Source organism: Bufo bufo, chromosome 1 (genome assembly GCF_905171765.1).
Source record: "Bufo bufo chromosome 1, aBufBuf1.1, whole genome shotgun sequence".
Classification (NCBI taxonomy): Eukaryota; Metazoa; Chordata; class Amphibia; order Anura; family Bufonidae; genus Bufo; species Bufo bufo.
The window spans coordinates 354286274-354300973 of record NC_053389.1 but is presented as its reverse complement, the minus strand read 5'-3'; the positions used below and the strand labels follow the sequence as shown (position 1 = coordinate 354300973).

The 14700-nt window shown below is 40.1% G+C and overlaps 1 protein-coding gene across 1 annotated transcript in view; it reads left to right on the top strand.

Annotated features, from left to right (window-relative positions):
- The window catches only part of TGFBI (transforming growth factor beta induced), a 147554-nt gene that overhangs the window by 107720 nt on the left and 25134 nt on the right, over positions 1-14700 (top strand). The window contains exons 13-14 of the mRNA XM_040404869.1: positions 4100-4224; positions 6389-6488. Coding sequence (XP_040260803.1) covers positions 4100-4224; positions 6389-6488 — 225 coding nt within the window. The remainder of the gene's footprint in view (positions 1-4099; positions 4225-6388; positions 6489-14700) is intronic.

Below are 14700 nucleotides of genomic sequence, written 5' to 3'. Positions count from 1 at the left end.
CCGTGCGGAGGCGAGCGGATCCGTCCACACTTACAATGTAAGTCAATGGGGACGGATCCGCTTGAAGATGACACAATATGGCTCAATCTTCAAGCGGATCCGTTCCCCATTGACTTTCAATGTAAAGTCTGAACAGATCCGCTCAGACAACTTTCACACTTAGAAAATTTTCTAAGTTTTAATGCAGACGCATCCGTTCTGAACGGATGCGAACGTCTGCATTATCGGAGCGGATCCGTCTGATGAAACATCAGACGGATCCGCTCCGAACGCTAGTGTGAAAGTAGCCTATTTTTTGTTACCTTGCCTCACAAAAAGTGTAATATAGAGCAATCATAATCATATGTACCCTAAAATAGTACCAACAAAACTGCCACCTTATCCCGTAGTTTCCAAAATGGGGTCTTTTTTGAGAGTTTCTACTCTAGGGGTGCATTAGGGGGTCTTCAAATGTGACATGGCAGCTTAAAATTATCCCAGTGAAATCTGCCTTCCTAAAACCATATGGCGTTCCTTTCCTTCTGTGCAATGCCGTGTGCCCGTACAGCAGTTTACAACCACATTTGGGGTATTTCTGTAAACTACAGAATCGGGTCAATAAATATTGTGTTTTGTTTGGCTGTTAACCCTTGCTTTGTTACTGGAAAAAGTGGATTCAAATGGAAAATCTGCAAAAGTGAAATTCTGAAATTTCACCTCCATTTTCCATGAATTTTTGTGGAACACCTAAAGGGTTAACAAAGTTTGTAAAATCAGTTTTGAATACCTTGAGGGCTGTAGTTTCTAAAATGGGGTCATTTTTGGGTGGTTTCTATTATGTAAGCCTCACAAAGTGACTTCAGACCTGAACTGTTCCTTAAAGTGGGTTTTGGAAATTTTCTGAGAAATGTCAAGATTTGCTTCTAAGGCCTCATGCACACGACTGTTTTCCAGGTCCGCATCCGAGCCACAGTTTTTGCGGCTCGGGAGCGGACCCATTCACTTCAATGGGGCCGCAAAAGATGCGGACAGCAAAAAAAATATAGCATGTCTTATTCTTGTCCGTTTTGTGGACAAGAATAAGCTTTTCTACAATGGGCCGTCCTTTCCGCAAATTGCGGAAGGCACACGAGCGGCTTCTGTTTTTTGCGGATCCGCGATTTGTGGACCGCAAAAAACGGCACGGTCGTGTGCATGAGGCCTAAGCCTTCTAACATAACATAAAATGACATTCTCAAAATGATCCAAACATGAAGTAGGCATATGGGGAATATAAAGTAATAACTATTTTTGGAGTTATTACTATCTATTATAAAAGTAGAGAAATTGGAATTTGGAAATTTGATAATCTTTTAAAATTTTTGGTAAATTTGGTTAATTTTTGGACTCCATTTTACCACTGTCATGAAGTACAATATCTGACGAGAAAAGAATCTCAGAATGGCCTGTATAAGTAAAAGCGTTTTAAAGTTATTACCACATATAGTGACATGTCGGATTTGCTAGAAAAGGCCTGGTCCTTAACCCTTTCATGCCTAGCGCCATACATGTACAGTGCTGGGCGGGTGTTTAAAGATGGCGCCCGCTCCTGCCCTCTGCAGGCGCCATAGCCATACTTCTTTTAGCAGACACCGGCGGCTAATGTCCACAACCGGCAGTAATGTCGATCACGGAAATTTAACCCCTCTGAGCGCGCTGAAACCGAAATTGCGCACTTTCTGTTGCACTCCGGCTACCCCGTGTGGCGATCGGAGGAGCCGGAGTGTGTATGCAGCAGCCCCTGTCTTTATGAATGACAGGAGGCTGCTGCATAGTATTTCCTATGGAGCCCTTGCCTGTAATAGGGCTCCATAGGAAACTAGTAAACTAGTAAACTAGTGCATTGGAATCTATGATAATGATTGATTGTTATAGTTCCCTATGGGAACTATAAAAAAAAGTGTAAAAAATAAATAAATAAACAAAATTTCAAATCACCCCCCTGTTCCCAAAATAAAAATAAAAGAACTAAAAAAAAAGAAAAAATCATGGGTGTCGCAATGTGCAAAAACTCCCATAGTATAAAAATATTAAAATATATTCCCCATACGGCAAACAGTAAAATGGAAAAAAGCGTCCAAATGGCCGATTCGACGTTTTTGTTCGCTTCATTTATTGGTCAGTTTTATCGCACATGGAACTTCGTAAATAAAAAAAACCCTAAAACTGTGGTGGAATAGCTTTTTTTTGCAATTTCACCCCATTTGTAATTTTTTTTCCACTTCCCACTACAGGATATTCAATATTAAATGGTGGCGTTGTTAAGTACAACTTGTCCCGCAAAAAACAAGCCCTCATATGGCTATGTGAACAGACAAATAAAAAACTTATGGCTCTGGGAAGGCAGGGAGCGCTAAACGAAAACGCAAAAAAAAAACTCCAGCCCTTAAGGGGTTAAGGTGAAAAATGGCTGGGTCCTTAAGGGGTTAAGGTGAAAAATGGCTGGGTCCTGAAGGGGTTAAAATAGATCAAACATTTTTACAAGATACTTTGCATCATATGGATTATAAAGAAAAACAGATTTAATGACTTCCCTGAACTACAGCCTACACATTGAGTGCTCTGCCAGATGAGCACTTTACCAGAGTCCTCACTATGTTTCTAAGTAAACATGTATTTATAATTACAATCACATAGGAAACACGAGGGCTTCTGGAAAACATTACAGGAAGCTTCATGGATGTTTAGCACTATGTATCTGTGTATGATCTAAGCTTTTTATTTGTTTTGCGGCAATTATGTTCACAAATTCAAATACACACAAAAGAAATGCTGTTGGATAAGAAAGCACCTATATATGTTCCATAGGCACTGTTATTGATTTGAATGAATATTGTTCAATTTCTCAAATGGTAGACAAAACCTTAAAAGTCCAGGAAAATCGCTACATTGGGGTAAAGTTATGAAACTATCTAAGGCCAGCTTCACATACATCCAGCGATCCGGCCCGTCGTTGTGAAACAGAAAGCTCCAGAGAGGAACTGAAGCTAGAACGGATCTCATAGTTTTCTATGGGATCGTTCATACTCATCCGGCGCATCAAATAGCACCGGACAGAAAAGCGATGCATGCAATTTTTTCCTGTTCGGCGCTATGAGTGTATAGACACCTGTGCATTACTGGTAGTCGATTAGTGGTATGGCTACATTTATAGTGTTATCTATTACCTTAATGATGAAGGACAAAGCAAACACATAATTTTCATGGGCACAAGTGATGGAATTATTGGAAATATCTCATGAATAATTCCCTTTCCTGCCCAAGTTCTGCACTGCTCATAACATCCAGCTTTTCTTTATGTTGCTATCAAATATATTGTGTGTATTTAAAAAAAACAAAAAAACATACATACATTTCCTATGCAGATAGAAATGTTAATGCCTGCCATCTACCATACTCACACGCCAGCCATAGTATTTCATTTACCAGAAATACTAGGGATAAGGATACCTTCTCTATTTATTCAAACTTAGGAATTGATCCCAGGCAAGGAGAAAAAATATTTTTATATACAATATATGGTACACAGGGGTGTAAATACCATAGCGGCAGACCATGCAACTGTCTTGGTTGAGATTATCTCCTCTTCTACTGGAGGTGAACACTTTTTCAGGACTCAACCTTTTAAAGGAACAACATTTAGCAAATAAAGCAGTGGAAAAATGGCCCAAGGGTCACTGTGTGGGGGCCTGGTTTGATTCTTGCTATGGGGCCCTTACTTCTCTATGTATGCCACTGATGGTACATGGCATTATTTTCTATTGTATTCATCTGTTGTTGACATTCTACCATAGGCTGGCTTTTAATCTAAAAAAAATAATCTATTTTAAAACATGTATTGTAGCAATAAAATCCATGGTCTGTGATACTATACAATAGATAATACAAAAATACAAATTACAGGACAGCCCTCTTCTCCGAATCACAATGGATTGCAAAGAAGAAAGTTATTGGTAGTTGATAAAATAATTACACCCCCACTCCCATCTCCCTCTTCATTTATTTATTTTCCTTTTGCTACTTTTCTATTTCCTGTTTTAATTATATAAGATACAAACTTACATGCTCTTCATGTTATAAGGTAATGCAAAAGAACTATCTAACCTTCTCAAGTATCACATTGGTGAAAAGATTCTGGTTAGTGGGGCTGTCAGTCAACTCGTAAGAATGAAGTCACTTCAGGGAGAAAAACTGGAATCTATGTCTGTAAGTAGCTACCCTAATGTTGAATCTCTTTATATTTTACTGCAGTCTATGCATGAGGGTATATGAAATATACATGGTCTTTTATGTGCTTGTGATTTCGAAATCACAAATATCCAACGACCTCTTCAGATTTCTGTGGTCTCAAAATCGTGACCATATATATTATTTAATACAGTGGTGCTTGAAAGTTTGTGATTGCTACAGAATTTGCTATATTTCTGAATAAACCTACATCAGATTTTCATAGTGAGTGGCAAAAGTATGTGAACCTTTTCTTTCAGTATCTGCTATACCCAACATGTGCAGCAATAAATGCAACTAAATATTTCCGTTGATTAGTCCTGCCCATCGGCTTGGAGGAATTCTAGCCCATTCCTCTATATAAAACAGCCTCAACTCTGTCATGTTGGTGTGTTTCCTGCCATGAACTACTCACTTCAGGTCCTTCCACAACATTTTGATTGGATTAAAGGTCAACTCAGGACTAGTGATGAGCGAAGTTATGAAAAATTTTATTCAACTGCTTTGCCAAATTTCACAAAAAAATTTGATTTGTGATGCAATATTTTGTCACAAAGTGCATTCCTTTGTATGTAGCAGGTGAAATGAAGATGGAACAGCGATCATGCCACCCCCATCATAAACAATATGGTTAATAATGAATTAGTAAGTGGCTTGTATTAAGCTTCTCTGCATAATAAATGTCATTTGCTGAAGTGAGACAACTCCTTTAACACACAAGTTGTTCTACCAAAGAATGGTTAAAGAAGAATAAAGTTAAAGTTATAACCCCTTCAAGGGTCATTGTCTTGCTGCGTGACCCACATTCCCTCATAGACAGTTGTCCTAACAATTTAAAATTTGGTGGTATAAATTAGAATGTATTGTTCCATCAACGATGGCAAGCCATGCTGGCCCAGCAAAATAGGCCCAAACCATGATACCACCACCATCATGGTTGACAGGTGGGGTGAGGTTTTTATGCCAGAATGCAGTGTTTTCCTTTCTCCAAATAAAATGCATTTAATTTAAACCCCAAAAAATTATTTTGAGCTTGTCCAAATGATCTTCAGCAAACCGCAGACAGGCAGCAATGCTCTTTTTGAGGAGCAGCACCTTTCTCCTTGCAATCCTGATTTGCACACCATCGATGTTCAGTGTCCTACAGATGGAATCATGAACATAAACATTAGCTAAAGTGAGAAAGGCCTTTAGTTGCTTAGAGGTTACCTAGGGTTTCTTTGTGACCTCTTGGACTATTACACGCCTTGCTTTTGGTGCGATCCTTGTTCGTCGACCACTTCTGGGGAGGGTAATAATGGTCTTGAATTTCCCCCTTTTGTACACAATCAGACTTTGATAGATCTCTGTTCTTTAAATAAAACAGGTTGCCTACTCACACCTGATTGTCATCCAATTGATTGAAAACTCCTGATACTAATTACATCTTCAAATTACCTGCTAATCCTAAATTTTCACATACTTTTGCCACTCACAGAAGTGTGATATTGGATCATTTCCTTAAATAAATAAATAAATAGTCAAATATTTTCACTTATTTGTTTAATTTGGTTATCTATATCTACTTTTAGGACTTGTGTGAAAATCTAATGCAGTTTACTCAAATTTATGCAGAAATGTAGAAAATTCTGAAGGGGCCACAAACCTTAAAACCCCATGGTGTACCCATACCCCCATAGGTTAATACTATTGAAAATTATACACGATTGCTACATTACTAAAATTGAAGAGTGCAATAGTTTCCATGTGTCATATTTATATAGAGCCTACCCCTTAAAGAGAATACTGTAAGTCATCAGTGTTATGGTGCACTAACTAATGGCAAAATATACTGTTGACAGATTCCCTGAGCAAAATGTTGGGTCACTTACTTAAACTGACTTAGTTATTTTGCTAAAATTTGTATTGATTATAGGAAAAAAAAACATGTCAATTAATGGTGGATGGGGGGGGGGGGGGATCCAGGACTTTGTGAACAAGAGAACTCAAAGGCACATGCAAAAGTATTTAACAGCTCCAGTACTGGCCTATTCAAGCAAGTGACGCAGCTTTTTGCTAAAGGGACTAGTCACTAGTTTTTGCTGCCTTCAGAAAAATAATCAAGGGAATATAAAGATTAACAAAATTATAATTTATGTTGCAGAAAAATTCCACTTTATTTGTGAATAAGGCACCTGTTTCTGAAGCAGATATGATGGCCACAAATGGTGTAGTCCACGCTATCAGCACTGTCTTACAACCAGGTAAGATGATGCAGTCTAACTTTGCAACCTTCAATGCATCAGAAGCGTTTCTCCAGGAATAATGATTTTTTTCTGCAAGTGCCCCCAGCCTGCCTCCATAAACAGAAGATTCCTACTTATCCCTACCTCTCTGGTCCTCTGTGCTACCTCCCATATGTCCATGTTCTGGACCCTGTGCAGTGTTTACATCCACCCCAGCGTGGGCCTGGCTTCAGAGGTGACATGTGGAAGGCAGTGTGGAGGACTGGAACAATGGGGAGTAGGTAAGTATGAATCTTCTGTTAATGGAGGCAGGCTGGGGGCACTTGCAAAAAAAATAATTACCGGAGAACCTCTTTAAGCCGGCCACACACTTGAGATAACTGTCAACTGTCAACTGATTAATTGTCCTGATCCCTTCATACAAATGTATGGTTCAGCTGAGCATGCATATGTTGTGAATGGGAGAGGGGAGAAAGCCATGAAAACTACTAAAACAACATGGACTGAATGCTTGTTCTTTAAGCAATTTTCATGAATCATTAGTAGGAGATGCTCTGTAAATAAATACATTTTCAGTCTAGAAGTGTACATGGAATACGGATGAGCCACGAATGGCAAGAAAAAGACACACGGACGACACATAGATCCTTCATGGATAAACTACTGACCATCTTGTTACAGAAGTCCTAACAGACACAGATATGTGAAAGAGGCCTTATATTATTATTATTATTATTATATATTATTTTATTAATTATTAAAGCACCATTCATTCCATGGCGCTGTACATAAGAAGAGGGGTGAACATACATAATATATAGACCTAAACAGTTTAAAAGGGTTTTCCAACATTTTAATAATGATGACTAGTGTTGAGCAAACTGAAGTTCACAAAGTGGACTTCAATCCAAATTTGAGGAAAAATTTGATTTGTTGCAAAGCCGAATTGCCTCGTGCTTCGTGGTAACTAATCGATTTTCCCTGAAATGACGCAAAAAAAAAAAATTCATACTTGCCTCATCCATTTGATCATGAAGAGGCCACAGTGGAAATCTAGCTTGAAGATCCTGCTTGAAATTTTGTGTGCAGTGAGTGACGCATGACATCACGACGCTGGCTGGTGTGATTACCTCATCACGCGCCAGGCAAGACTTTGCTGGATCTTCACGATCAAATGGATAAGGCAAGTATAATTATTTATTTTTTATTGCAAGTTAAAATGTCAGGTTTCTGTGCTGTAAAAAAATTTTGACAAAGATAAATCATTTCAGAACTTTTTCCACCTTTAATGTGACCTTATAAACTGTACCACTCAATTGAAAAACAAACTGAAATCTTTTAGGTGGAGGGAAGAAAACAAAAAAAACTAAAATAATGTGGTTGCATAAGTGTGCACACCCTCTTATAACTGGGGATGTAGCTGTGTTCAGAATTAAGCAATCACATTCAAAATCATGTTAAATAGGAGTCAGCATACACCTGCCATCATTTAAAGTGCCTCTGATTAACCCCAAATAAAGTTCAGCTGCTCTAGTTGGTCTTTCCTGAAAGTTTCTAAGTCGCATCCCACAGCAAAAGCCATGCTCCACAGAGATTACAAAGCATCAGAGGGATCTCATTGATAAAAGGTATCAGTCAGGAGAAGGGTACAAAATAATTTCCAAGGCATTAGATATACCATGGAACACAGTGAAGACAATCATCAAGTGGAGAAAATATGGCACAACAGTGACATTACCAAGAACTGGACGTCCTTCCAAAATTGATGAAAAGACGAGAAGAAAACTGGTCTGGGAGGCTACCAAGAGGCCTACAGCAACATTAACCCCTTAAGGACACAGCCTTTTTACACCTTAGGACCAGGCCATTTTTTGAAAATCTGACCAGAGTCCCTTTAAGTGCTGATAACTTTAAAACGGTTTGACTTATCCAGGCCGTTCTGAGATTGTTTTTTCGTCACATATTGTACTTCATGACACTGGTAAAATGGAGTAAAAAAAAAAATTTTTTTTGCACCAAAAAATACCTAATTTAACAAAAATTTGAAAAAAATTAGCAAATTTCAAAGTTTCAGTTTCTCTACTTCTGTAATACATAGTAATACCCCCAAAAATTGTGATTACTTTACATTCCCCATATGTCTACTTCATGTTTGAATTGTTTTGGGAATGATATTTTATTTTTTGGGGATGTTATAAGGCTTAGAAGTTTAGAAGCAAATCTTGAAATTTTTCCGAAATTTACAAAAACTCAATTTCTAGGGACCAGTTCAGGTCTCAAGTCACTTTGCGAGGCTTACATTATAGAAACCACCCAAAAATGACCCCATCTAAGAAACTACACCCCTCAAGGTATTCAAAACTGATTTTGCATACGTTGTTAACCCTTTAGGTGTTGCACAAGAGTTATTGGCAAATAGGGAGGAAATTTGAGAATTTCATTTTTTTGTCTAATTTTTCATTTTAACCCATTTTTTCCACTAACAAACCAAGGGTTAACAGCCAAACAAGACTGTATCTTTATTGCCCTGACTCTGCCATTTACAGAAACACCCAATATGTGGCCGTAAACTACTGTACGGCCACACAGCGGGGCGTAGAGTGAAAGGTGCGCCGTTTGGTTTTTGGAAGGCTGATTTTTATGGACTGGTTTATTTACACCATGTCCCATTTGAAGCCCCCTGATGCACCCCTAGAGGAGAAACTCCCTAAAAGTGACCCCATCTAAGAAACTACACCCCTCAAGGTATTCAAAACTGATTTTACATACGTCGTTAACCCTTTAGGTGTTGCACAAGAGTTATTGGCAAATGGCGATGAAATTTGAGAATTTCATTTTTTTGCCTAATTTTCCATTTTAACCCATTTTTTCCACTAACAAAGCAAGGGTTAACAGCCAAACAAGACTGTATCTTTATTGCCCTGACTCTGCTGTTTACAGAAACACCCCATATGTGGCCGTAAACTACTGTACGGGCACACAGCGGGGCGTAGAGTGAAAGGTGCGCCGTTTGGTTTTTGGAGGGCTGATTTTGCTGGACTGTTTTTTTGGCACCATGTCCCATTTGAAGCCCCCCTGATGCACCCCTAGATTATAAACTCCATAAAAGTGACCCCATCTAAGAAACTACACCCCTCAAGGTATTCAAAACTGATTTTACAAACTTTGTTAACCCTTTAGGTGTTGCACAAGATTTAATGGAAAATAGAGATACAATTTCAAAATTTCACTTTTTTGGCAGATTTTCCATTTTAATATTTTTTTTCCAGTTACAAAGCAAGGGTTAACAGCCAAACAAAACTCATTATTTATGGCCCTAATTCTGTAGTTTACAGAAACACCCCATATGTGGTCGTAAACAGCTGTACGGGCACATGGCAGGGCGCAGAAGGAAAGGAACACCATATGGTTTTTGGAAGGCATATTTTGCTGGACTGGTTTTTTTTTACACCATGTCCCATTTGAAGCCCCCCTGATGCACCCCTAGAGTAGAAACTCCAAAAAAGTGACCCCATTTTAGAAACTACGGGATAGGGTGGCAGTTTTGTTGGTACTAGTTTAGGGTACATATGATTTTTGGTTGCTCTATATTACACTTTTTGTGCGGCAAGGTAACAAGAAATAGCTTTTTTGGCACCGTTTTTTTTTTGTTATTTACAACATTCATCTGACAGGTTAGATCATGTGGTAATTTTATAGAGCAGGTTGTCACGGACGCGGAGATACCTAATATGTATACAATTTTTTTTATTTATGTAAGTTTTACACAATGATTTCATTTTTAAAACCAAAAAAATGTTTTAGTGTCTCCATAGTCTAAGAGCCATAGTTTTTTCAGTTTTTGGGCGATTATCTTAAGTAGGGTCTCATTTTTTGCGGGATGAGATGACGGTTTGATTGGCATCTATTTTGGGGTGCATATGACTTTTTGATTGCTTGCTATTACACTTTTTGTGACGTAAGATGACAAAAAATGGCTTTTTTTACACCGTTTTTATTTTTATTTTTTTACGGTGGTCATCTGAGGGGTTAGATCATGTGATATTTTTATAGAGCCGGGCGATACGGACGCGGCGATACCTAATATGTATACTTTTTTTTATTTATGTAAGTTTTACACAATGATTTCATTTTTGAAACAAAAAAAATCATGTTTTAGTGTTTCCATAGTCTAAGAGCCATAGTTTTTTCAGTTTTTGGGCGATTATCTTGGGTAGGGTATGATTTTTGCGGGATGAGATGACGGTTTGATTGTTACAATTTTGGCGTACATGCGACTTTTTTGATCACTTTTATTACCTTTTTTGGGAAGTAAGGTGGGCAAAATTTCAATTTCATCATAGTTTTTTATTTTTTATTTTTATGGTGTTCACCGTTCGGGTAAAGTAACATGACCGTTTTATAGATCAGGTCGTTACGGACGCGGCGATACCAAACATGTGTAGGGAATTTTATTTTTTTCATTTTTTATCAGTGATAAATGTGTTTTTTGATTTTTACTTTTTTTTCACTTTTATTCACTTTTTTTTGACCCAGACCCACTTGGTTCTTGAAGATCCAGTGGGTCTGATGTCTGAATAATACAGTACAGTACAATATATATTGTTCTGTACTGTATTTTACTTACACTGAACAGATCTATGCCATTCAGCACAGATCTGTTCAGCACCATGGACAGCAGGACGCCTGAGAGGCGTCCTGTTGCCATGGGAACCTTCCCCGTCTGCTCAGTACTGCTCAGAACTTCGCAGACGGGGAAGGGTAAGGAGGGGATCTCTCGGGGGGCTCTCTGGGGGCTCTCTCCCTCCCCATCGGGGGGCTGCAAAGGCACAGCAGCCCCCCGATGGGAGAGGGAGGGAGCTCCCTGCGCTGTTAACCTTTTCCATACAGCGGTCCGTACGGACCGCTGTATGGAAAGGGTTAAACGGCTGACATCGCATCGCAGATGTCAGCCGTTTATACCAGGGTGCCAGCAATGTGCTGGCACCCTGGTATCCCCACTAGACACCAACGATTATACAAGGGGAGGCGGGCGGGGGATCGCGATCCCGCCTGCCGCACCGCCCGCCTCCCGCACCGCCCACACCGCCCGCAACCCTCCCCCTGCACCTCCCGCCACCATAAAAATCATTCGGGGTGCAGGGGGGGGTAAATAAAACTTTTTTTTTGGCATATAAAGTTTCTGATCCCTGCGGTCAGGGACTGCGGGGACCAGAAACTTCAGAAATCGCAGCAAACCGCAGGTCTGAATTGACCTGCGGTTTGCCGCGATCGCCGACATGGGGGGGTCACGGGACCCCCCCGCGCATTTAGCCTAGGTGCCTGCTCAATGATTTGAGCAGGCACCGGGTTCCGATCACTGCCAGCCGCACGGCAGTGATCGAAAATACACAGGGCGTACATGTACGCCCTGTGTCCTTAAGTACCAGGGCACAAGGGCGTACCTGTACGCCCTATGTCCTTAAGAGGTTAAAGGAGCTGCAGGAATGTCTGGCAAGTACTAGCTGTGTGGTACACGTGACAACAATCTCCCATATTCTTCATATGTCTGGGCTATGGGGTAGAGCGGCAAGACGAAAGCCTTTTCTTACGAAGAAAAATATCCAAGCCAGGCTACATTTTGCAAAAACACATCTGAAGTCTCCCTCAAGCATGTGGGAAAAGGTGTTATGGTCTGATGAAACCAAGGTTGAACTTTTTGGCCATAATTCCAAAAGATATGTTTGGCGCAAAAACAACACTCCACATCACCAAAAGAACACCATACCCACAGTGAAGCATGGTGGTGGCAGCATCATGCTTTGGGGCTGTTTTTCTTCAGCTGGAACTGGGGCCTTAGTTAAGCTAGAGGGAATTGCTTCACCAGAAGAAGATTAAAGTTTTGGAATGGCCCAGCCAGAGCCCAGACCTGAATTCTATTGAAAATCTGTGGGTTAATCTGAAGAGGGCTGTGTACAGTGAAAATGTGCCATGCTAATAGACTCATACCCAAATGCTGTAATAAAATCAAAAGGTGCTTCAACAAAGTATTAGTTTAGGGGGGGCACACTTATGCAACCATATTATTTTATTTTTAGATTTTTTCTTCACTCTACCTAAAATATTTCAGTTTGTTTTTCAATTGAGTTGTACAGTTTATAGGTCACATTAAAGGTGGAAAAAGTTCTGGAAATTATTTATCTTTGTCTCATTTTTTTTTACATCACAGAAACCTGACATTTTGTGGGGTGTATAGACTTTTTATATTTACTTTTAGTTATTTACTTCATTTAATAATGCTACCCTGGAGCTCAATCTATATAGTGATTAGTTATGATCGAGCATGCTCGGCCGAACACCAGTTCGGCTTGAGCATCTCGATGCTCGGCACATGGCGGTATTCGGCCGAATACTGCATGTGCTCGAGCACAATGTTCAAGTCTCCACCCCGCACGTTTCTTGGCTGCTATGCAGCTAATAAACGTGCAGGTAAGTACTATCCTCACTGTAATGCTGTAGCCATGTTGGCTGCTGGCATTACAGTGATTGGCTGGCCGGAACACGTCATCGGGTGCTGTATAGCATGTTCGGCTCATTCGTAGTCAGGGAGAGCTGTGCTGAGAAAGGGACAGACAGTGTAGGTAGTGATTTAAGAATATTATTTACCACAAAAACTTTTCAGAGACCCAAAATTCCTTTTAAGGACTGTTGTGTATGGCAGCAGCAATCTATATTTCCATTTCGTCCACCATGACAGCTTAACCTGGAGATTGACAAGGCGTCAATCACAGATATTTTTTGGATGTGCACACTTTGCACTGGAGATGCGGCGCAGGTAATCTCAGTGTCCGCAGCGGACACAGTCTATTGAAAAAGTACACTGTATGTCACAAATATTTTTGGGATGCGTACAGTCTACAGTCGTGGCCAAAAGTTTTGAGAATGACACAAATATTAGTTTTCACAAAGTTTGCTGCTAAATTGCTTTTAGATCCTTGTTTCAGTTGTTTCTGTGATGTAGTGAAATATAATTATGTAGAACAAATTTGTTCACACCGGGTTTTCTCCGCTGTGTATAGGGTTCCCACCCCAGAATGTAGTATAATAAAAATCACAGCAGTGAGAGATTTTCTTTGATTGCAATTTATTTTATAAAATATTTTGAAATATAATTACACGCACTTCATACGTTTCAAAGGCTTTTAATCGACAATTACATGACATTTATGCAAAGAGTCAGTATTTGCAGTGTTGGCCCTTCTTTTTCAGGACCTCTGCAATTCGACTGGGCATGCTCTCAATCAACTTCTGGGCCAATTCCTGACTGATAGCAACCCATTCTTTCATAATCACTTCTTGGAGTTTGTCAGAATTAGTGGGTTTTTGTTTGTCCACCCGCCTCTTGAGGATTGACCACAAGTTCTCAATGGGATTAAGATCTGGGGAGTTTCCAGGCCATGGACCCAAAATGTCAACGTTTTGGTCCCCGAGCCACTTAGTTATCACTTTTGCCTTATGGCACGGTGCTCCATCGTGCTGGAAAATGCATTGTTCTTCACCAAACTGTTGTTGGATTGTTGGAAGAGGTTACTGTTGGAGGGTGTTTTGGTACCATTCTTTATTCATGGCTGTGTTTTTGGGCAAAATTGTGAGTGAGCCCACTCCCTTGGATGAGAAGCAACCCCACACATGAATGGTCTCAGGATGCTTAACTGTTGGCATGACACAGGAATGATGGTAGCGCTCACCTTTTCTTCTCCGGACAAGCCTTTTTCCAGATGCCCCAAACAATCGGAAAGAGGCTTCATCGGAGAATATGACTTTGCCGCAGTCCATTCACCAAACTTTCTGCAGAAGATCAATCTGTCCCTGATGGGTTTTTTTGGAGAGAAGTTGCTTCTTTGCTCCCCTTCTTGACACCAGGCCATCTTCCAAAGTCTTTGCCTCACTGTGCGTGCAGATGCGCTCACACCTGCCTGCTGCCATTCCTGAGCAAGCTCTGCACTGGTGGCACTCCGATCCCGCAGCTGAATCCTCTTTAGGAGACTATCCTGGCGCTTGCTGGACTTTCTTGGATGCCCTGTAGCCTTCTTAACAAGAATTGAACCTCTTTCCTTGAAGTTCTTGATGATCCTATAAATTGTTGATTGAGGTGCAATCTTAGTAGCCACAATATCCTTGCCTGTGAAGCCATTTTTATGCAACGCAATGATGGCTGCACGCATTTCTTTGCAGGTCACCATGGTTAACA